Genomic DNA, 23333 nt, shown 5'->3' with positions numbered 1-23333 from the left:
TGGCACCCCCCCCCCCCCGAGTGGAAGACCCTGTTGTAAATCTCCAGTACATAATTCACGAGGCTGCCAGAGAACTTATTTACTACGTTAGAAAAAGGGGAACGTGTCAATGTATTTTACAGAGTCCATCACAATGGCAAGCATGCTGTGCGTGTGTGTTAATTTTCTATTAAAATAAATAAAAGTGTTTCTCGGTAATGCTTCCATTTAGATCTGACCATGCTTTCTCTGTTTGTAGAGTGAAAGAGAAACCATCACGTTCTTTGCACAAGAGGATAGCACTTTCCCTGCACAGACTGGCCCCAAAGCCTTCAAAATCCCTTACTCCATCAGACAGCGGATTTGTGCCACCTTTGATACCCCCAATGCCAAAGGCAAGGACTGGCAGATGTTAGCACAGAAAAACAGCATCAACAGGTAATTGGGGGCAACTGGAAAGAGGACATTCTTCCTGAGAGTTTTGAAAAACAAAGGGGTTTGGGCGTATCCATGTGGTTTCCAGGCCCTGCTATCTTTATAAATCCCTCTGGCCACATTTCGTGTGAAGCCTAGCTACGTATGTGGGCAAGAAACAAGAACAGGACACTGTGTGTGGCATTTCCTTCCACCCGCTCTGCCTTTGGGGACATGATAGAAAAGTCTTACTTTGGTCCTGGTCCCATCTTGAGGTTGGCTAACTTGGGCCGCCCAAATGGGGACAGAGACTAGGTCATCTTGGTATTTGTGGGAGATCCCAGCACTGTCTTGAGTCGGTGATAATAGAGACAGGGAAGTACGTGTTTCCTCCCTACCATCAGGCCACCTTAAGCATCATTTAACCCTCCGTGGGGACACGTTCAGCCGGCAAAAGTGGGTGCCTTGGTATTAGAAGTTTGAGGATGAGAATTCCCAGATCTGAATGCAGAAGGTGTGAAACAAACAGGTGACCTAAGCACGTGAATGAGCCTGCGGCTTCCCCGGACTCCCATTACCAATGCTAGCGTTGCAGTTAAGTTGAGAGTAGAATAGAGAGATTCATAATGGGCTTGATTACTTTTGATGAGAAGCAAGAGTGATGGCATCCCGGGCAGCACTGATGGGCAGGTCACTTCGGCTGGGCTGGAAGGATAACCAGCAGCGAGAGGGCATTGGCAAGCAATACCTCCCTTCCCCACGCCCGCCTCCCCTCTTCCTCTCACCCCCCCTCCACCCCCGCCATGCCCCAGAATGAATAGAAAAGAGAACAAATTTTGCCAGAACCATTTTCCTTCCCTTTTCCTCTGGTACTCTTTTTTTCTTTTCTTTTTTTTCCCTTTTGAGGCAAAGCCTTATTTTCTTACTGTTTGGCTTACTCTGTCATTTCCATTTTGTGTTCTTTATTTCCACAGACATCCTACCTGACTCTTTCTTCTCTGAAAGGGAGGTAGGTGTCTGCCAGGAAATGATAGAGTGCCACTCCCTGTCTCAAAAGGGATCCAAGAAACCCAAGAACGCAGGACCCAACTAGAAAGCAGTCAGGCTCAGAGGGGCAAAGCAAGAAAGGAGGCATGGCTGCCGAAGAAAAGGGGATTTGCAGAGACAGGCAAACCCAGAGAGAACAGATACATTCTTGAGAGTCGAATATTGAAAATGAAAGAATACAAAAATGTATGTGTACAGGAGAAAAAAAATTAAGTTGAATATTTCCCAGCAAGTTTGACAAAGGGAGGAGATGTCTCATTTATAACCCATGAGCACCCTGACGATGTCAGGCTCACTTTCTGATCAACACAGGGACAAGAACAAAAAACAACCCAGAGAACAGAATTCGGTTGACAAAGAAAAAAGTGTGTCGGCGGGGGGGGGCAAATTGGGCCCCCGTAAGGCATCCCTGGTTCTACAACTCATACCAGTCTGCCTGAACACATCACTCACCAGCCCTGTTTCTTTTTCTACAACTGCAATTCATAGAATTCGAACTGCGTTAACTCCCAAATCCATTCTGACCATAAGAGTTTATGATTTTTAATTCACCGTTTACATGAAAATAATTGCCCCAAAATACCTGCAGATCCACAGAAGCTACCATCTGTGTGCTGGATGAGTCTGCACACGTTCCTTCTGCCTCGTTCCATTTCATTCTCTGCTTACGGTCTACCTACGAGAATGACTGTGAGTGCCCCCAAAGTCAGCAGTTGGGGCCCTTGCGCAGTAGGGAAAATGCATTTCAAATTGGGAGACTAAGGTCAACACCTTTTGTGTCTCGGCTCTCATGAGCAGGGAATGTCTGCGCAGGAGCAGACCGCCCCTCTGGTGTCCAGGGTCCTCCAGTGTGAACACTCTGTGGGCCTGTTCCCTTGCTTTGGGCTGTCCCTAAGACCCCTTCTCCAGGAAAGCCTAAATTTCCTTGACATAAGAAACACAAATGACCTACTTCATGGAAAGTTTCTAACACAGTGCCCAGAAAATGTCGATTTCCATTTTTTTAAAATGATTTTATTTATTTATTTGGCAGAGAGAGGGCACAAGCAGGGGGAGCAGTAGGCAGAGGGAGAGGGAGAAGCAGGCTCCCCGACGAGCAGAGAGCACAACTCGGGGCTCGATTCCAGGTCCCTGGGTTCATGACTTGAGCCAAAGGCGGACACTTAACCAACTGAGCCACCCAGGCGCCCCCCTGAATATGTTGATTTTCAATCAGTGTTGCTCTTTGCAATTTTCACTAATGGCAAATTAGGACGGCATGAATACATGTAACCTACTCTCTTTAAATCTTCTATGGTGAACATCTTCAGCTTCAGTGAATGGCACGTCCTGCCCCCTCTTCATTCTCTAGCTTAGCCTTCTGAAAGTCATAGAACTATGGAGCGAGACTGGTTTAAATTAAGAATCACCAAACTTCTTTCTGTTAAAGAACCAGACAGCAAATAGTTTAGGCCATATAGGATCTGTTGTAATTACTCGGCACCATTCAGCCCTGCTTCTTTAGTGAGAATCAGCCAGAAAAAATACATGGAACACAGCTACGCCTATTTGTCTAACAAACTTCTTTATAAGAACAAGCAACAACCAGCATTTGCCCAATAGAACGTAGTTTGCTGACCCCTCATTTAAATAAATCTGCCCTCATTTAGTAAGTAAGACCTTGTTGCTTCAGTCATAGTAACACCCAAAGATGAGGCTTCTCAGCTCAGCATCCAAGCTTGAGGGGCGAGAGGGGATAGAATAGGACTCTTCTAAGATTGTTATTGATTTGACAGAGAGAGACAGCGAGAGAGGGAACACAAGCAAGGGGAGTGTGAGAGGGAGAAGCAGGCTTCCCGCCGAGCAGGGAGCCCAATATGGGGCTCGATCCCAGGACCCTGGGATCATGACCTGAGCTGAAGGCAGACGCTCAACAGCTGAGCCACCCAGGCGCCCCTGGATAGGACCCTTTTCTGCAGACTGGTTGTTTCTGGCAGAAAGGCCACCAGCATATTCACAGGAGCAGAGTGGAGCAAACACTACTGAAAACCACCTTGCACCGTGAACTCATTCTCATTTTGCAGAAATGTTCAAGTTCCTTTTGTGTTTTCATTACTGTACTAAAAATCTGCCTCCTCCTACATGGGAAGAAGCCCTACGTAACAGAGAGGAATGGGATTTTCAGATGTAATTTGTCACAACTTCCTGTTGTATAATCCCGGATCACTGGCCGGGCTCTCTTAGGGTCACACAGAATAGAGCATGGAACTGATCATTAAGGTGTGTTAAAACACAAAATCTGACATTGTCAATCTGCTGATATTATTGGGCAAGAGAGTCGTTCCATTGCATGAGATCCTGTCCACTCTGGGCTCACAAGAGAAAGAGGACGACAAAAGCATGTGGGCTTTCTGTTAGAGACTTCACCTTCCTTGATCTGGTGACAGCACTTCTCAGCTGCCTCTCCCCCTCCTTTCAGTTTCCAGAAGTATCCAAAAGCTAGCAAAGCCACAGTGCTCAAATCACGAAGGAAGAGTTTTCAAAGGGAGTGGAGGGAAACGTTTGCTTTTCTTTGACTGCCAGTGAAAATGCTCTCCTGCCCTCCTTTTGGGGAAATGCAGATGTCACTGATGATAATCTGCTTTTTTGCCAAACAAGTTTCTACTTAGATCTGAATAGGGGGGAAAAAAACGACTTGGAATATAAAGTGAAAGGCTTAGCAATCGATGAGAATGTGAGAAATGTCGGTCGTGTGTGTTATGAGGCAGCAACACAGGTGGCCTTGCAACTTGCCTGGCATACGGATCGCACTGAAGAAGCGACAGAGCCTAGCAAAGAATGTCACCGACAACAGTTGCAATTACAGATTCTGTGAGCAAACTCTGACTATTACTCAGAGTCCGTACTTGCTGCATTCCAAAGCTGAGGTTGCACATTCGTTCTCTAAATTCAGCTGCAATAACCCTCCAGTGCTCCTGGCCCCATGTGATTGGTAGGTGGGGAGGGCTGAGAAATAAAGAATTGATCATGAAAGTAGGTGGGGGGGAACACCCGCCGAGGACTAAACAGATTAATTGGAAACAACGGCTTCAGCCCAAAGTAGTCTCCCGTCTCTAAACTTCCATAGCGCTCTGTAGTAGGAGGACACTTTGTATCTTTAGTTCTAGTTAAGCCCACCAAGGTGGTTCTCTCTACTTAGGGGAAATTCAGTCCTTTCTGAATTTTGACATGAACTCTCATGGGACACTAACTCTGCTTGACCTCAAAAACTTTCTTCCTCATAAATACAATTGATAGGAATAAGCATCAGAGGATTTTGAAAATTGGTCTCCCAGGAAAACAGTTTACATGGCTCACATGAAGGAAGATTCTGGTCTTTTCTCTCAGCTCTTCCACAGTCCCCGGAATTCTACCATTAGCTCATTCTTCTTTAAGGCCTCGTGATTTTCATATTCCAGAAACCCTTGTGAAAACATAGCCAGCTTGACCATGTTGCTATGGGAACAGCTGCTGGATAAAGTGCATGAGACATGGGAGTCTGAGCGGAGGGGAAGCAGCCGAGATGGAAGAGAGGATGCCAAAGTGGAGAGAAGCACATAATTACATCTTATTAACGGTTTTTCATAATAGTATGCAGTTGAACCTTGAACAACACAGTTGAACCTTTGAACTGCACGGGTCCATTTACACATGGATTTTTTTTTTTTCCAGTAAATACAGTCCAGCGCTATAAATGTATTTTCTCTTCCTTATGATTTTCTTAATAACATTTCTTTTCTCTCGGCTACTTCATTATATGAATATAGTATTTGATACACAAATATGTGCCAGCTGTTCATGTTAGCAATAAGGCTTCCGGTCAACAGTGGACTAGTGGCAGTGAAGTTTTGGGAGTGTCAAAAGTGATCCTGGATTTGTGATTGTGTGGTGGGGGGAGGGCTAACTCCCCACATTGTTCAAGGGTCACCTAAAACATATTTCTTGTTGGTCAAGGGTTAAAATAGTTCATTTTGCCTGTTCATGTTCATGGGTGATGGTGTAGCAGTTGGGAGCAAATGACATTTCTCAAACCTCATGGCTGATCAGCGGTGCTGTATAACCAGTTTTTCCACCAGGACCTCTAATGAGAAACAGAATCTTCTCATATTGAGGTCATATCCTTTCATTCCCTCTGTCTACCCTGTTAATTGGATACACAGGCCCAGTGAAATGACCAGAGGGCAGTGGAAGCGGACAGAGGAAGGTCACAAGGCAGCGTCCTCATCTATCTTGGGATAACTGTTGAGAATTCACCAGAAGTAGAGCAGCCCCAGTGCCAGCTGCCTTTTGGGGTGAGGGAGGAAGAGGAGAACAAAAGCCATGCAGGATGCCTGCTTGAGGGGTGTCTCGCAGTGAGCACGGAGGCTCGCTGTTTTCATTCCTGTGGTTTGGGGTTCACTGTGATGACACCAAACTCCACTTTCTTGGTTTTTGCAGGCTGGAGGCTAGAAAACACATCCTAACCTTTAAGTAATAAAAATGGATGTGAGGCTGTCATTTCCAAAAAAGCCACCTTTAGGACTCTTCCAAGGAAAGTTAATATGTGGGGGGATAGCATTACACGGGTCCTTGGAGGCAAAATAGGGTAAAGTCCCAATCAGATTTTCTGGTTCTGGCCCAGGAGGCTTATGCAGGGGTGAAATGCCAAGAGCCCTACAGTGAAGCCAGAGGGACCCAGCACAGCAAAGCTTCATTCCCCCGAGATCAAGGACTCGTGAAACTACCCGCTAATACAAAGCTGAAGCAGTAGCCCTGGGACAAGTGTAGCCGGGAACAAGCTGTATACGGTTTACAAGTGGCAGATGTCCATTCTAAAGGTGCTACGGAAAAGAAGCTTCTTCACGTTCCTCCAAGAGAACCAAAGCCATGCTCCCGCTAGCCCCAGGGGCTGATGACAAGGGCACTGCATTCCTTCTAGGCAAGGGGCGGGTTTGTGCTGATCCTTAAAGAAATAATGGGCTCTCCTCCTTTATGTTAATAGAGTTTTCAGGAAAGATGGACATGCCCAGGCCCCTTTTAGAGCCTAAATAATCCCCTTCAGAAGAGCCGTCTCAAACAGTACGTGAAAAGGCTGGCAGCATCAATATGCCTGAATACGATGTTTTCATCATTTGAGAACATTAAATTACAGGAAGGATTTTAACCCAATTCATTAGAGTATCCTTTAAGGGATTAACTTCCTTTTCAGTGATTTGCGAGGTTTCATTGGAACTCCTAGTGAGTATTTGGCAAAGGGAGAAGCCTAACTATTGCTCGCTTCCACTCAGCACTGACACAGTGGTCCCTCCTCTCGGAACACACGCTGGTCCTTCTCCTTCGCCCACAGGATGCTTACAATATCTCAAGGTTATGGAGTGGGAAAATTAGTTTAAATGAGACCTATTTTTCCTTGATATATCCCAATTCAAAGAACACTAGAAACTCCATTTGGTAGTTTTCATGGCCCTTCACTTCCAAATATGACAAATTGTCATAGATAATTTCATCCTGTCAGAAATGAAACTAGAGCACTGACAACAGGGTCTACAACTGGGCTTGTTCTCCTTTGGCAACTCACGGGTGGCCCTGAAACCTCCAGGTCCTTAAATGTTTGACAAAGAAAGGAAAAAAAAAAAAAATCCTTGCTATTCCCCTTCCAGAGCCAGATAATAGAAGAGACAAAAGGAAAAACTAAGAGGAATCTCATGGCCACATTCATTGACCTAAAACAATGCCCCTGTCTAGGGCAAGACAGAGTGGAACTCCATGTTTTCTACTGCCTGTACCCCCATCCTTGTGGGTCCCCCCCTGCCAGCTGCCTTGCTCTTGAAGGCACAGGAGCCAATAGTCAGAGGTTCCATTATGGCATCCGTCTTTCGCTACTTCTTTGGAAAATGCTGTGCTGACGTGGCTTTATCTTGAAAGCTGCTTTGCTGTTTGTTGAGTATCCAGAGAGGTTGAAGTTTGGGGACGGAAGCCTGATGGGTGGGACAAATGTTTGCGTTGTGTCCAATTACTGCTGTTCAATATGAATGGCTTTTCTCTTCTGCCCGCATCGAAAGAACCATATGGAGGGTTGGTTTTGGTCACATACGAGGCTTTCATTAAATGAGACAATGAGGATGATAGCAGGGATATTAATATTTTTTCATTAGGACTCTGTCCCCAGTCCCTCTGGCACTAGCAGGATTATGCACTGTTCCTATAAATGATGGCTCCCGATTTGTTAGAGGCAGCTTAACTTAGTTTTCACTTTTTATACTACAAGCCTACTCAGAAAGAAGATATTTTTAAAATATGCTTTTTAAAGGCTGAAACAATTCAGTTGACTGCGATGTAAATGGCAAGTTTGTAGAATATAAACAGACTCGGTGCCCTCATGTTCCAGGGGCAAGTGCCCCCCCCCACCTGGGTGAAATCCTCAATTCTGAATGGATTTACAGCATGCACCTGGTATGGGGGGGGGGGGGGGGGGGTCTGTGCTAATGACATTAAGCTACAGTTCTTTTTTTTTTTTAAGATTTTATTTATTTATTTGACAGAGATAGCCAGCCAGCGAGAGAGGGAACACAAGCAGGGGGAGTGGGAGAGGAAGAAGCAGGCTCATAGCGGAGGAGCCTGATGTGGGGCTCGATCCCATAACGCCGGGATCACGCCCTGAGCCGAAGGCAGACGCTTAACTGCCGTGTCACCCAGGCGCCCCATTAAGCTACAGTTCTAATGCGGTCCCCAACTATATTTCAGTAGAAAATCCGTTTTCCTAGTTACCAGAAGATCTTACAGCCTGAAAATAGGTAGATCAGCCTCCATGGTAGCAGGATTCTTAGAAACTGAAAGTTTGTTATCTGGAATTCAGAATGAAAGGGAGACCCTTCTAGGACACACACAGTCGGACCCAAAGAACAGTGAGCCAGGCCAACTCCAGTGTGAGCGCAGTATGCCCTCAGGAGAGTTCCGGCCTGTTTCCCCAGGGCTGAGTGCCTGTCCCCATTACTCTTGTCTCCCTGTTAAGTGATTGAAAGTTTAGATGTTACTATTCCTGAAGACATCTATATTTGAACACTCTTTCAAGTACTTAAGAAAAGGTGGTGTCTCTAAATTCACACCAAAGGGACACCCAGCCACTTTTCCATTTGGGAAAACCAGCCCATGTAATAATAGGATATAAAGACATCAGAGGGCAGAATTTTATCATGGGCCCTTAATTCTCTCCTCCTCTTTGCATCCAAAAGTGGAAACAGGTACAGTCATTATTTCCAGAAATCCTCAAATTTTAACCTAATTTCCATTATTCATTTAACGTGGTCCTTAATTTGAAGATATATTTTGAAAACTGGGATTCTGTGTAAAAATTTGGTTTTGGACCATAAGACACTGTTTTAGATTGGCCTGTGTCTAGCTAGTGAAATCGCGAAGGTAAAGATTCCTGCTCCCAATTCTGTCCTACCTCAAGCATGGGATTTTAATTGAGGATAAGGGATGGGGATAAAAAAGTCTCAAAAAGAGGAAATTAATCATGGTGATAAAAAAAACCATCCTTCCCCCACCCCCTACCCCAGCCCGGAACTCCGATGAATAGAAGGCATGCAGGCTCAACAAAACAAAATTTAATTTAATAAACCATTACTACTCAGTAAACTTACATGGATAAATTTGTCCAGCTGTCTTACATGTGTTTTTTTATAGTTTACTCTTTTAGTGGGAGTTCCAAAGGAAAAGACAAAAGTCCTTGAATCTACAAAGCTTAGGACAAATAAAGTGACCTGAAGACCTAGAAGGATTCTAAAGTAAATTCCTAAAATTTAAGAGTAATCTTACCTGCATGATACGTAGCATCTTTAAGACACCACAAAAAAAGAAATCTTATTTTTTCAAAATAACTCTAGTCTATGAGAATCCTAAAAGGCTATGACAAAAGTTCAGAGCATTAAAAAAATAATAATAACAATTTGAAGCATCTAAGACCAGCATCATAAACATTCAGTTCCTTAAACATGTTTCAAAGAGAAAGAAAAAAATTAAGTTTTATTTTGAGGCATCCACCTAAATTTTGAGACTACTACTTTTGCTAATTGTTCTGGTTTCATCAAAAAAAAATAAAGACACCCAGAAAACTGCTCGATACCAACTGTTACTATGAATTCTGTTCTCTAGTAGTAGCAATATTCCCTGGATTGTGTGTGCATTTAGCTGCTCGTGTCCAAATGCACCACCGTTATGAAGAGAAATGGGTCACATAGATTGGGCTGAGAATAATTTCAAAAGGGCAGTATGGAAACCACCTAACAGAGGCACAGTATACCAATTTTCAAAACAAAACAAAAATCCGTGCATTTGCACACATGTAAACGGTTAAAATAATCCAGCTATCTTGGAGGAATAGCCTATTGCATTAGGATCTTAGGGTCTTTTATATACTAATTATCCTGGTGTAGACAGGTGAAGGTAATTTAATAGGTCTGTTTAATCACAAAGCTAACTGAATCATTTTTAATAAGACTGATTATGTTCTTGTACGTATCTACAAAAATTAAGTGGAATTTGAGATCTGTGTGTGTGTGATGAATGTGCTTGTATAGGGGATAAATCCGAGCCATGCTTTGGGGAGCACATTTCACTCGTGACAATATGTTCAGAGACCTGTGCCAAGCGAGAGTCCTATTTCTGCCTCTTTTGATCACTTAGTTTGCTTTAGCCCTGGGTGCCTATTCTACAAGTCAGGACGCTTGCAGGACTTCTGATAACCAAATGGCTGGAAGGAGCCCTTCGCCAGCCCCACTCCTCTTCCTCTAGGCAGGTGTACTTAGAACACCTTCCCCTGGGTGCCTGGGTGGCTCAGTCGGTTAAGTGGCTGCCTTTGGCTCAGGTCGTGGCATTAAGCCCCTCCCCTGGCTCCTTGTTCATCCTGGAGACTGCTTCTCCCTCTCCTTCTGCCTACTGCTCCCCTGGCTTGTGCTCTCTCCCTTACTATCTGTGTCAAATAAATAAAATCTTAAAAAAAAAAAAAAACACACACACACACACACACACACACCTTCCCACCCCCACCACTGATTCATGAAAACTTCTGATATTCTGTTGGGACAAAGACTCATCCCGGACTCCAAAACATATTCTGTATGCCTCCCCCCGAGTTTTATTAATTGCATTTTTATGCCGGGGTCTTCCTGTCCTGTCTTGAAAGGTCAGAGATCCCCGAACACTTACTGAGGATGAAGCTGTCCAAGTGCTTGAATCAGGATGTGGGACTTGTGGATTCAACAACGTTAGCCCTCTGGGTACTTCTTTTCAAAGGCAACACAAAACAAAAAGTTCAGTCTAATCTTCGCTCAAATAGTTAGCTCCTCTGGAAATCGAGCTTGGGTTGTAAGATAGCACAGGACAGGGATCAGCACTATGGCCTAAAAGCCAAATCTGGCCCACCACCTGCTTTTCTTTAGCCCAGAAGCTAGATAGTTTTAGGTTTTTTAAATGGTCAGGAAAATAATTAATAAATAAACGAAGAGGAGTATTGTGTGATGTGACAACTGTAGGATGTTCAAATTTCAGTGTGTCTCAATAAAGTTTTATTGCAACACAGCCACGCTCATTCACATGTATCCTCTATGGCTGCTTTCACACTACCATAGCGAAGTTGGGTAGCTGCTTTAGAGACCCCAAAGGCAAAAGTATTTACTAGCTGGTCTTCATAGAAATATTTGTCAAACCCTGCTATAGAATAAAGCCTAGTTTGGGGGTTAATAAGATCACAAGGATTCTGCTCATTCCCACAGGACACTAGTCCCTTGGTGTTCAAGGGAAAATACAAAATATAAATCCTCAATAGAATGATGAGAAATCTGTGCTTTTGTTTTGCTTGTTGTTTTTTTCTTTTTGAAACATTAGAAAGCATAAATATTTACCCATTCCAGGAACAAATGTATGTTTATGGTCTTTATTCTCAAAAAGGGCATAGAAAGAGATGGTCACACAGCCCACCCAGAGTTCACTCCCACCTAGTCTCTCAGTTTGTCTCTTTCTCAGCTACCGCTTCAGTCTGTGTTCTGCCTGAACGCTGGGAAGAGGGTATCAATGGACTGAACAGACCTAGAAGCATAGCAGCTCTCTCTACAAACACTGGCCCCATGACCAGGAAGAAGGGACAGCATTCAACACAAAGGTCTTAAATAAAAAGAACTAGGATCCCTTCGATTGCCCAAGCAAGGTTTGATTTGCCATTTCCATTAGTGTAGAAATAAATAACTATATTTGATTCCAAATGTGGGGAAGGGGTGGGGGGAATAAGGAAAAAGATGAAAGAAACCAGAAAGAACATTTTTAAGCTGGCTTTCTCCCGCTCCCAATTACAGATTTGGATATAGTAGAAAGTATATATGGTTCCCTGATATTTATGCTACTTGGCAACCAAGTAGCTCTAAGCAGTCCCTTGAGACCTTTGAATAAAATGGCACTTTATTCACTCAAACTTATTGTATGTGTGTGTGCTTGTAAATGGTAATGTGCCCTTAAAAGCTTGTCTTCTCTTCTAAGTGCTCTTTGTTACATGAGTCTACTTCGTGATTACGTGCTGAACTTGGTGAGGAAGAATGGTGCCATCCCCAAAATAGGCAATTCTTGGTTGACTCTCAAAAATCTTTTCAACTTTTCAAAATTTCACCAAAGGTGACATTTCTATCCCTGCTGTAAAAGTGCCTATGAAAAACCGTGACCTTTAATCTTTTGTGTTATCTTAATCTTCATCATAGCAAAGTCATTGACCAAAAGGTTACCGTTTGTTTTCACCAAAGATCCCGTATCATCTGAAAAAGGCTCGTAGCAATCCATTACTCAAGACAATGGGTATTGAATGAACACCTGTCATCGTATTAGGATAAGGGCTGTTGCAGAATCAGAAGATTATTAGCGATGATCCTTTCCCTTCAGATGTCTATAATCATGCTGGGTGGGCAAAATTCCCATGAAATATATAAGCAGTTTTTTCATATGAAAATTTAAGCGCAACAATAGAAAAAATTCAGGGAGGACATAAAGCATTTTGAGCAGAGTAGAGGAGAATTGAACCAGGCATTACAGGAGTGTCAGATCTTGAGAAACAGAGGGTAAAGAGAGGAAGTGGGTATTCCAAGCGGAGAGAACAGATTGAATGAAAACAAGAAACAAAATATCACCTAAGCCAGCATTAATGGCTCCAAGGGCAAAGGAAGACTGAGTATGCCAAAAAGAAAGCAACAACATAAAGGGAAAAGTCACAAATAAATGCCCTAGTGTGAGATTAGAAGGACATTTGTAATTACTAGGATACTGGTTACAGTTACAAGACCTGTAACTAGCTCCCATTAACCTCCTATTCCTACTATAATATCCATTGCAATTCATTTTTAATTCCCTTAAAATGATTATTTGTTCCTTTATTTCTGTTTTCATTTTTGTTATTGTTTCTTTAAATCCGCCTGTCTAGGAATTTGTCTTATTTTGCTACACAAAGTAGTCCATCTGCTGTCATTCTGAACCTGTGGGAAGCTCGTCATCAGCACGATGGTAATCTTGACTCCCTGGCCTGTGCCCTTGAAGAGATCGGGAGGACACACACGAAACTCTCAAACATTACGGAATCCAAGCTCGATGAAGCCGACTTCAACTACAGCAGGCAAAACGGACTCTAGTCCGCGATCGCTCGCTAGACAGTGACGGCCAGCTTCGGGACATTTGCTCTAAATGGGAAAGAGGCAGCTTTCTGCCCAGTGGCATTTGGAGAATTCAGCCTTCATTTACAATCAGCGCGAATCCCTGGTTGCAGAAACTGAATTTTATATAGGTATAATATGTTCATAGGGAAAAGTACAAGCTCTCTTAAATATAAGAGGGCTCTACTGTCTCGTCTGAATCCACACTCGGGTTAACACTTGATGAACTTTCTCAGCTTTGGAGTGGGGAGGATAAAAGCGAGGGCGTAGCTAGAGAAAAATAACTGCGGGGGGGAAAAGATGAGCTACGATAAAGCCAGGAAGACAGAGCTTGAATCGTGCATGTTTTGAAACAGGTTTTTAATGAGGTGCCCCAAAGGGCCAGCTGATCCTGGTACCAGATTGTCAGGTTTGTCTACCAACTGGCATCCGTGATGTCAGCAATCATTGTAAAACCGGCTTTGCAAAGGGAGATGGGGTTGCCAACCCATTTGTAGGACTTTGGTAATGTCAAGGAGAGCATTTAGAATCTAGACTCCGAGCCCATCACACCAGCACCGATTCCCCATTTCTCCTAGCCACTTCACTGAAACGAGAAGGTAAGACGGACCACAAACTCGTTCTTGCCGTGTACGCCACCTTCATTTTCTCCCCGAGACAAATCTACCCACCTTCTTTCTTCCCCTTCCTTGCCCAGTTTCAGAGCATAATTAAACTTCTCAATATGGAAATTTACTTTTTGTAATTCGACAAAACAGAACCCTCTGTTCCCAGCTAAACCACTCGAATTGCAGAGTGCTGTTAGAATATAGCTCGAAGGGTTTGGAAGGGGGCGGTCAAATCGAGCCCAGGGAAAGATAGGGGCTGCAGTTGCCACAGGGCTCAGATAAGCTGTAATTCTAGGATGGAGGGATTGACCCAGTCTCTAAACATTGTTGTAAGGAGATGAGGGGTTCTGCTGTACTCTTCAATCCAGGTTCTTAAAACTTTCTAGCCTCTTGGTACTATGTTATCACAAAATCTCTCCGTAGGGCTATAGGGCATCCTCCTTTTGCCTTTTGAAAAATTAGCAGATAGTCTTTGGTCTAAATGATAGGAGTAAACAGACGTGAGGAATAGGTCTACCACAGCGACACAGAAACACATGGATTGTTCAGGAAGCTTTCGAGCTCTGATTACTCAACCTCACCCGGTATGCTTTCTCTACAGGACCATGAACATAGGACTATTGCTTTAAGATTCTATTTTTTAAAAAAGGCAGTGATATTGTGGAGAACTGAAGTCCACAGAGAATTTGTGAACCCCATCTTAACATTTTAGTCCATCTTTTATCCTATTAAATCATTTTTGACAAGATGTCCTGGTGGACTAAAGATGAGCAGATCTGTTCCTCATCTTCCAGTGGATATTTTAATTAGCTGTGCACAATCAGGACAAGCAAGGTCAAGGACCCAGATTAACTACAAGGCTGAGCAGCTACTTAGAGGTTGGCTACTTTAGAATAAAATATAGTCAGGGATGGGGGAGTTGGGGAGTACTTGGCAATGGGGATATGGTCAATTTTTTAAAAAAATGTTTTTGTAAGTCCTGTTTAAAAATAAATGTAAATCTCCACCAAAGTAAAAAAGACCTAGAAATAGGTGGAATTTATGATACCATGGATAAGGCATTAAGAACTCTTGAATGCGTTAGCCATTTTCTCTAACGTGTGGTATATATGGTCCCCTGTATTGGACGGAAGGCTTTGCTACATGAAATTCAAAAGCATCTTGCTTTTCTCAGGAACCAAAGACATATTATATAGAACAAACAGATCCTCTTAGAACTGCTGAGAATATTTTCAAAATACCATCTCTAGATCACTCTAGATCAGGAAAAGACTCTTTTGCTAACGTCTCTACTTGTTTATTCCTTCCGGGGAATAAGGAAGAGAAGGCATGAGAGGGTAAATCATCTGACACCCTTGATAACATTTCTGGAAGAGGAAGAAGTTGAAGTAGATGGTCAGTCACCCAAAATAAACTAGAGAGTTGATTGGCCCGGAGATATACAGAAAGCATCTGCATTGACTGCTTAATAATAACTTGTAGAAACATAGAGTACTTTTGTCAGTTTCCATCTTGGAGGATTTTTGTTTTAAAACCATCCTACCCTTTTTTCCTCTTCCCTTCTAATTGGCCTTATTGCTTTATATATATTCCGCAAATCCACGCAGATCCTTTCTGGATCTGATACATTTTTTTTTATATCTTAAACGGAATATTTTAATTTTTCCCCTAGAATCTAGATTATTTTAAGATAACAGATTACCATCAATCCCTCAACATCTAGAATTTCCTTCCGTGGACTTTTTTTTTTTTGACCTGGGTTTTTATAAATGCATGTGGGCATCGTACCATATTGAACAACAAAGGAAGCAAATTAATAGGATTCACCGCTGACTTCAGCCTAAGGTTCAAATCCACTTTCCATCCATTTTGCTCCCTCTTTTCATTTCTCTTACTTATTTCTGCTAGAATTCTACATAGGAGTTCTACAGAAATGTATGAAATTCTGTGGCCGTTGCATGTCAAGACCGTATTTCAATAGAATTCCAAAGAGAACCCATGTTTGTGAGATGTACAGACACGGTTGGGGGGTAGGGGTGTCAGGGAGCAGCGGAAATCACAGATCAGATAGACTTCACTGACACTTGAACCTGCGGTGACTCGCTAGGACCTAAACCCTTGTTCCATTTAAGTGTTTTCGCATTCCAACACAAATGCCCCTCTCGAAAAAGATTCGCTTGTCAGTACAAGTGTTTACTTTAGAAGTCTTCCTGTCCTAGTGTAAAAGGAAGCAAGACATTAAAAGTGGGCTGTAATACTTGGTAGGTTACTTAAAGAGGTTTTGTTTTGGTTTTTTTTTTTTTTTTTTTTTTTTTTTACAAAATATCCCACTTAATGCCAAATCTTTCAGTCCTCAAAGGCATTTAAGTCTAACGGTCATGCTTGAAACAGGACTTCAAATTATGCCACCAAAGTGGTGCATTTCGCAGCTGTACCAGACTGCCGCCACATCATAAAGCTAATTTACAGTTTTTACAACGTTGCTTGTGCAGTCTTACTGGTCTCCATTAAAACCCTTTAAGCCAAAAGGAAGCTCAGTCTGCTGATTTAAATGCAAACCTCATTTACCGGTGCAGAAAGTCTCGTAAAACTCAGATGTACTCCCACAAACATTTTATTGGCCTTTTTGTAAGAGATGAATAGGAATTGACACAATTCTTTTTAAAGAGGGGAAATTTTCTCTCTTTTTTATTATTTTTATCTCCAGCTACAGGTGTTCTCCAGTGCCATGGTCCCTACGTTTTTCTTTCAGTGGACTTTGAGAGGGGTTATTAAGTCAGATGACAGAAACAGGGTTCTCTTTGGATGAAAAGTTCTGGAATGTATTGCATCTCTTTTCCTTGAGAAGAATGTTCAACATCACGATTGATAAGCAAAGGTGGAATATGAAAATGGTATACAGATCTTCCTCGACTTATGATGGGGTCATGTTCCCATAAACCCATCATAAGTTGAAAATATCCTAAGTCGAAAATACACTTACCATGTCTAATCTGCCCAACACCAGAGCTTAGCCTAGCCTAACTCAAACGTGCTCAGGCCACGGACATGAGACTCCAGTTGGGCAAAATCATCTAACACAAAGCCTAGTTTATAATGAAGTATTGAAAATCTCCTGTAATGACTCGAATACTGTACTGAACGTGAACGACAGAACGGTTGCCAGTGTATTGGTTTTTACCCTCGTGACGTTGTGGCTGATGGTGGGGGAGGAGGGGCCGTGGCTGCCTCCTGCCCAGCCAGCGTCATGAGAAGGTCAGCCCAGGTATCGCTAGCCCAGGAAAAGATCTAGATTCAGAGTTGCTAGTGCGGCTTCTCCTGAATGCCTATCACCTTCGTACCATCGTAACGTCAGAAAGTTGTCAGTCGAACCGCCCTAAGTCGGGGACCATCTGTAATTGGTTTAGATCGTATTCTCCACTTGCCAAACATCTGGCAAAATTGACTTGTGAATTTCAAAATGTTAGAAGACCTTTTCATGTGCTTGTATTTCCTTTCTGCCATTTTCGCTGCAATTTCTTAGTCCTTCTGTAAAGGTGTGGAATCCTAACTAGCAGACGTGGGGAAGGTGACGTTCCCTCAGAGGTCTTTGTTCCAGATCTGTGAAGGTCTCAGGAACCAGAAGGAGCTGGAAAACATGCTTCTTATGGCCCATCGTGTGGCCCATTTCCATTACTTTTCCTCATGAAACATTGCAGAGTTCTGAATCCTGGCACCTCCCATTGACTGGACTAGGGGGTCACGTCCACAGCAAATGGGAGAGCAAAATGTTGTCCTACAGGCAGTGACAAAATGTTCTTCTCTCTTCGGTGTTAGTTGCCATAGTGCTGTATTTGAAAAATCGATGCTTTAGCCAAAAGCTGAACGGCCACCCTCTTCCGCAGCTTCCACTGTTCTGTCTGCATAGAATTTTCCTGAACTCCAAGCAAAATGTATTTCGTCAAATGTCACAAAGTGAAAATGTTGCTAATCTTAGATGTGTTACATATTTTGTGTTTTTACTCTCCATACTCTTTCAGAAGCTGCAGTTATAAAGCTGTTTGGCTGTAGTGACAGCATGTGGTGTTCTTTGCAAAAGCAATTCTAGGAGAGCCAGCGTCTATCACGGACTCTTCACATCCCCACTCCAGGGTCGTCAGCAAAAAGCGAGGGAAAAAAAAAAAAAAAGGCCATTTGTGTGCTGTGTTTTTTCGAAAGATAAAAAGGGGATGGAAATCAGACCTGGCCGTTAGTCACTAGTGTGTAGTACTGTGATCTGAGGTAGGAAATTTAACTCTCATAGAATAATCGTGGTGTTTGAAGCAGCTACTTTGCTATTTCCTTTTGCTGTGAAGATCACGGGTTTTGGAATGTCCTCACAAGGTGGGCCTAAGACGGTGACCGCGAGCGCCATGTCTTAGTGCTCACCCTCCATCTGAACCCAAAGATTAAAAAGGCAGTAAGCTTCATGTTTAGGCCTAAGCTTAAGAATATCCTCCCCCACCCCGCACAACCCCTAAGACTGAGTCGGGCAGAGGCTACGTCCTCTTTTCCAAAAAGGTACAGCCTTGAATTATAAAATGGATCACGAAATTTGGCAATGTAACCCTCTGCATGAGTGGAAAAGTGTGTCAAGTACTTTTACAAAAGGCATGATTATGACAAAAATGTCCTTTTGCCTCCAATCTTGCTAACCCCAAAGAGTATTTCACTATTGCAAGCATTATTTACATACAAATTCCAAAACGGGATAAATTCTCCAAGTCCCTTAAAATTAAAGAGATGCGGGAGGTAGAGATTTAACTATGGTTCTGTCGAATCATGGGAAGATGAAATTTTAAGGGAATTTGTAAGCAGAATGTCTTGCCTTATGACCCCCATTACAATCAGAAATACATCTAATAATTCCAAAATCCTTCCGTTAGGAGCCCTGATGAGACTGATGAAGTAAGATCACCCCTTCGCAGGAAGCTCTGATCTGAGCCTCATCAGAGTGTAGCTTAAAAATGTCAATCAGAAACACTCTCTACGGCCCAGCCTAGATCACGAAGGTCCTTCCCATTCAACACGTCTCTATAATAAGGTGGGGAAAAAAAAAAAAAAGTGTGCGAATTTTCTGGTCAGGAAAACAATTTTCTCCTTTTCCAAATTGGAATCAAGACGGATTTTAAATTTCTCATTCTTCAGACGTGTTTCTGATTTGGTACGCGTAATTGATACAGTCCGTGTCGCCCTAGAAATAGCGTGAATATAAGCAGTTAGAGGAAAACTGGCTTATTCTCCTGACCCGAACTCAAAAGATCTGAGTAATTGTTTACCTCCATTTCTGTACGGAAGAATTTTAAAACAGATTTCATTTTGTTCTGTTTATTTTGGGAAGGTGCGTGGGGGGGGTGGTTTTTTCGTGATTCATATCTCCAACCCATACCACTCTCGACTTTTGTTTGATGTGTTCAAAGCCGGAAAAAAAAAAAAAAAAGCAGAACTGAACACTTAATTTGACATGAAGCTGAAGGAGGGAGCAAGCCAGAGAAGAGTTCGAATAAAGCATGGCCTTGGCTTCATACCACACTTTTTGTGCCTTGTATTATCAATGTAAATTCTGAATGTTGTATAGTAAATACTTGGATGGACTTCTTAGAAAAGGCTGCACTGGCTTCTTTTTCAGCACATGTACATATCTATGAATATATATACATATATATTTGGTAATGCCAAACAGCTGTGTTATATTGTACTGAACAAAATGGACCGTTTGGATGTTTTATGTAGAGTTTGCAAAAAAAAAAAAAAAAACCCAAAAAAAACAAAAAACAACAAAAAAACAAAACTGGATGGTTACAGACTTTTCAAGATAAATGTACAGACGTAAATTACCGCATATCAGTTATTTATGAATAAAGAGTCTTTTATTGACATTTTAGGATACTCCATGAGTGGAAATTTGAGATCCCAAGGAGGAGCCCCTCTGTACACTTCCCGCCACATCCTAGCAGGAGCTGGAATTCCCATCACAGGGAGGACAGTTTCCAAATACCTATTAACGTACTGAACCTAATTTCTCCCTGTGGCCTCAAGAATGAGACACCATGAGGCTACTGGCAACAAAGAGGAGATCGTCTCCTACGGTTCTCAACCCAACCTCTGTGCACACATCCACAGCTACCCTTAGCACGTTGTTACAAACTGTGAGAGAATCCCGACCACACCATAATCGGGAGACCATTCACCTTAGTCCTCAAAATGCTTGGGTTACTGTTTCACAGACACTATAGAAATGTTCTGCTTCTCCATGGGAAAGGTGTTACAAAAAGAAGCACAATGTTGTGCATTTCAGATATAGCTTCACTGGCTGAATCTGTTTAATTGTTTTAAAAATGCCAAACACTCCCAAGATCCTAAGAATTTAATCATCACTCTGTAGAGCTGGTCAGAGTCTGTTGAAACAGTGTGGTCCGCTCAGAGATGGTTTCTGATCAATTTCAATTAGTCATAAATTAAAAGAAGGTCACAAGTTGGTTTGCAACCAGTATTTTCCAAAATTCATCTTTAAACAAAATACAATTTCCATAGTAAGATAGGAGGTTTTGGACCCCCACCCTCACCCTGACTCATCAAATTAAGTCTGGAAAACTATGGCATAAAATGAAACCACATTCTCTAGATTTCTGAAAACCTGTAAGTGTATGAGGGGTCTAATGTATAGGATGGATCTCTAAAAGAGGAATGTATGCAACATCTCCTAAATGTTTGGACCATATAATTCTTTTTATGGATCATCTTATAGGACTAGCAGGGATGGTAATATCCACAAAGTGGCTGTGAGTGGTTCCAGTGCTATAAAGCTAATTAGAATATATTTAAGTTACTGGTAGAATGAGAATTGGTTTTAATTAACTAGGTAAATCAGTATGGTTAGGCAGAGCCAAGCCAAAAATTTCAGAACTATTTTAATAGAGCAAACAAACCCAATCTGAGTTGGTCAACTACAAGGAATGCTGTGACTGGCAGAGTCAAACAGAACTAGCTCATTTTGATAAAAATAGAACATATCAGCTTGAGCCTATAATCAACTGTTCAAAATATTTTTAAGTTTTGTCTAAAAAATATTTTATCTAATGAGTAACTGATTCCGAGTGGATTAAGCTACTTTGGGCTAATGTTTATTCTTTGTAGCCAACATTTATTAGAATTTGATCAGATTTAGTCTGATAGGGTTACTTATTCATTCAAAAATATTTATTTAGGGGCGCCTGGGTAGCACAGTCGTTAAGCGTCTGCCTTCGGCTCAGGGCGTGATCCCGGTGATCTGGGATCGAGCCCCACATCAGGCTCCTCTGCTATGAGCCTGCTTCTTCCTCTCCCACTCCCCCTGCTGTGTTCCCTCTCGCTGGCTGTCTCTCTCTGTCAAATAAATAAATAGAATCTTTAAAAATATATATATATTTATTTAGATTTGCCACAGGATAACAAAGCCTGGGTTCAAATCCTGCCCATGTCATTTAGCATTTAATATCAGACAAAATACTTAATGTTTCTACTTTATAGGATAGGGATGATAATAGAATTTTAGATTCTTTCCAAAGTATGAGGATTAAGTGAAGGAAAAAAAACCCTACATGTAAAGCCTTTAGTACACTATATGGTACTTAGTAAGCAACGAATGAGTGTTCACTTTTACCTTATTTTAGAAAGGCAATAAGCATGGTAGTTAACAAAATGTGTTTGAGATCAACACAGGTAGGCAGTAATCCTGAGTCTGCCATTCTCTGAGCACATGACCTTGGCCAAGAAACTCTCTTTCAAAGGAGATAATCCTATCAAGCTCACTAGGTACGAAATAGATGTTCAAGAAATAGTATGATGACTAAATACATCTCTAGCTCTCTCTGGCTCATCCAGGTTCTGAACAGAGATGTCCGAGAGTGTTCATTATATAAACAGAGTAACGTGACAAGAGGGGCAAAGATGTACTCAATTTTAATCTTTCTGATAGCTACCTGAATGTTATTTCAGGCAAAAAAAAAAAAAAAAATTAAAGTCTTATGACCCCTGAAATAAGTAAAATATTTTGTTTCTCAAATATAAAGGTCAATGCTTAATACAGTAAGCTTTAAAAATAAGCTTAAAATTAAGGTCCATTATATCCACTCACCTAAAATGATTTTAGGAGAGAAGGAATTAGAGGCAGATGATGGGGGAAATACGTATTTAAAATGTATCTATCACTAAGACCAATAGCATTATTTAGAATAGTGATCGTGCATAGAGTAGATGCCCTATCAATGAGATGACCCATTTTCTGGTTTTTAGACAACACAAAGGCCTTAAAATCTTAAGAGGATATACAACAATTAAAAAGTTACCTGGGCATTATTACTCTCTCCATGCCAGACCCTCTATAACAAAGTGGGCATTCGTAAAACAAAACACACACACACACACACACACACACACACACACACCCCTACTCAACCTTCACAAAGCTTACTGTCTCTGTATCAAGGGGTTAGTGTGCCATCAAACAAGTGCTGTGAAAGAGATGAGTGCAGATTGTTAAGGGAGAATAAAGGAGAGGTGAGACCAGGTTGTGTTGTATGAGGGAAAGTAACACGGACACGTGGTCACTGGGCTAAGATGTAAAGATGATATATTAACAAAGCTATCGCTATAAGAACACTTGGCAACAAGCCCCGTAATCTGTGGCTTAAAGTAACCATTTAGTATCCTTACAGAGTTCTGGATCAGTAGGAAGGTCCTGATCGAGCCTTGCTTGGCTAGCTCAGCTGAACTCATTCCTCTATGTGCTGATATCCTGGAGGTTGGTTGGGCCGGCCCTTCCAGACTAGGTTCCTTACATGGTGGGGGCCTTGGCTAGGACAACAGGACTAAGTTCTGCCCCATAGGTCTTATGAGGCAGTAGGTTCAGCTGCGTATGTTCTCATGGTAAAGGCAGGGGAAGAAAAGTATGTAGAGATTTTTGTTGGAACGCCATCATTTCTGTGATATTTTATTGGCCCACATAACTCATAAGACTAGTGCATTCAAAATAGAGAGAAATAGAATCCAACTCTTGATGAGAACTATTGCAAAAAAAAAAAAAATCACAGGGCTTTAAAGGGTAAGGAGGCAGGAAGGGTGGAGAATTTGGGTCGTGGTTTCAATATCTCCATCAGAGAGGAGTAAGAATTTGTCAGACAAAAATAAAGGAGGAAAGGATTCAAATGGGAATATTAACACAGATAAATAGATTCATAAGTATTTTGAATATTTGAATAGATAATAGATAGATTCATAAGTATTTTATTCAGGAGAGGCTACCATACTGCTTGTCATGCTTCCAGTCCTCATAAGCTGCTAGATCTTCTATGCTATGCTATTAGGGACTAATTGGTAATGATCCTATGTTTAGCCACCTTTGGGAAAAGCGGACTGTCACATTCACAGGGTCTTCTTTACTGTAAGAATTCTCAAAGGTTTTTACATAATGAAGGTAGTCAATACTCTTTGAATACTTTCAACCTGCTAGGCACTGTACTCATTTAATCCCCTAGCAACCATATGAAGTCAGTACTAGTATTAGTCACATTTTCTAAATAGGAAAACTGAAAAGAATTATGCTAAT

The 23333-nt window shown here is 42.0% G+C and overlaps 1 protein-coding gene across 1 annotated transcript in view; it reads left to right on the top strand.

Moving 5' to 3' along the window:
• Nucleotides 1-19626, top strand: part of UNC5D (unc-5 netrin receptor D) — a 102292-nt gene extending 82666 nt beyond the window's left edge. The window contains exons 9-10 of the mRNA XM_040643172.1: nt 239-417; nt 12896-19626. Of these exons, the coding sequence (XP_040499106.1) occupies nt 239-417; nt 12896-13100 (384 nt within the window). The 3' untranslated portion in view covers nt 13101-19626. The remainder of the gene's footprint in view (nt 1-238; nt 418-12895) is intronic.
• The last annotated feature ends 3707 nt before the right edge of the window (nt 19627-23333 follow it).

This window comes from Ursus maritimus, unplaced genomic scaffold, assembly GCF_017311325.1.
Source record: "Ursus maritimus isolate PB19 unplaced genomic scaffold, ASM1731132v1 scaffold_28, whole genome shotgun sequence".
NCBI classification, from domain to species: Eukaryota; Metazoa; Chordata; class Mammalia; order Carnivora; family Ursidae; genus Ursus; species Ursus maritimus.
The sequence above is the reverse complement of the archived record's forward strand: the minus strand, read 5'-3'. Positions and strand labels throughout refer to the sequence as shown.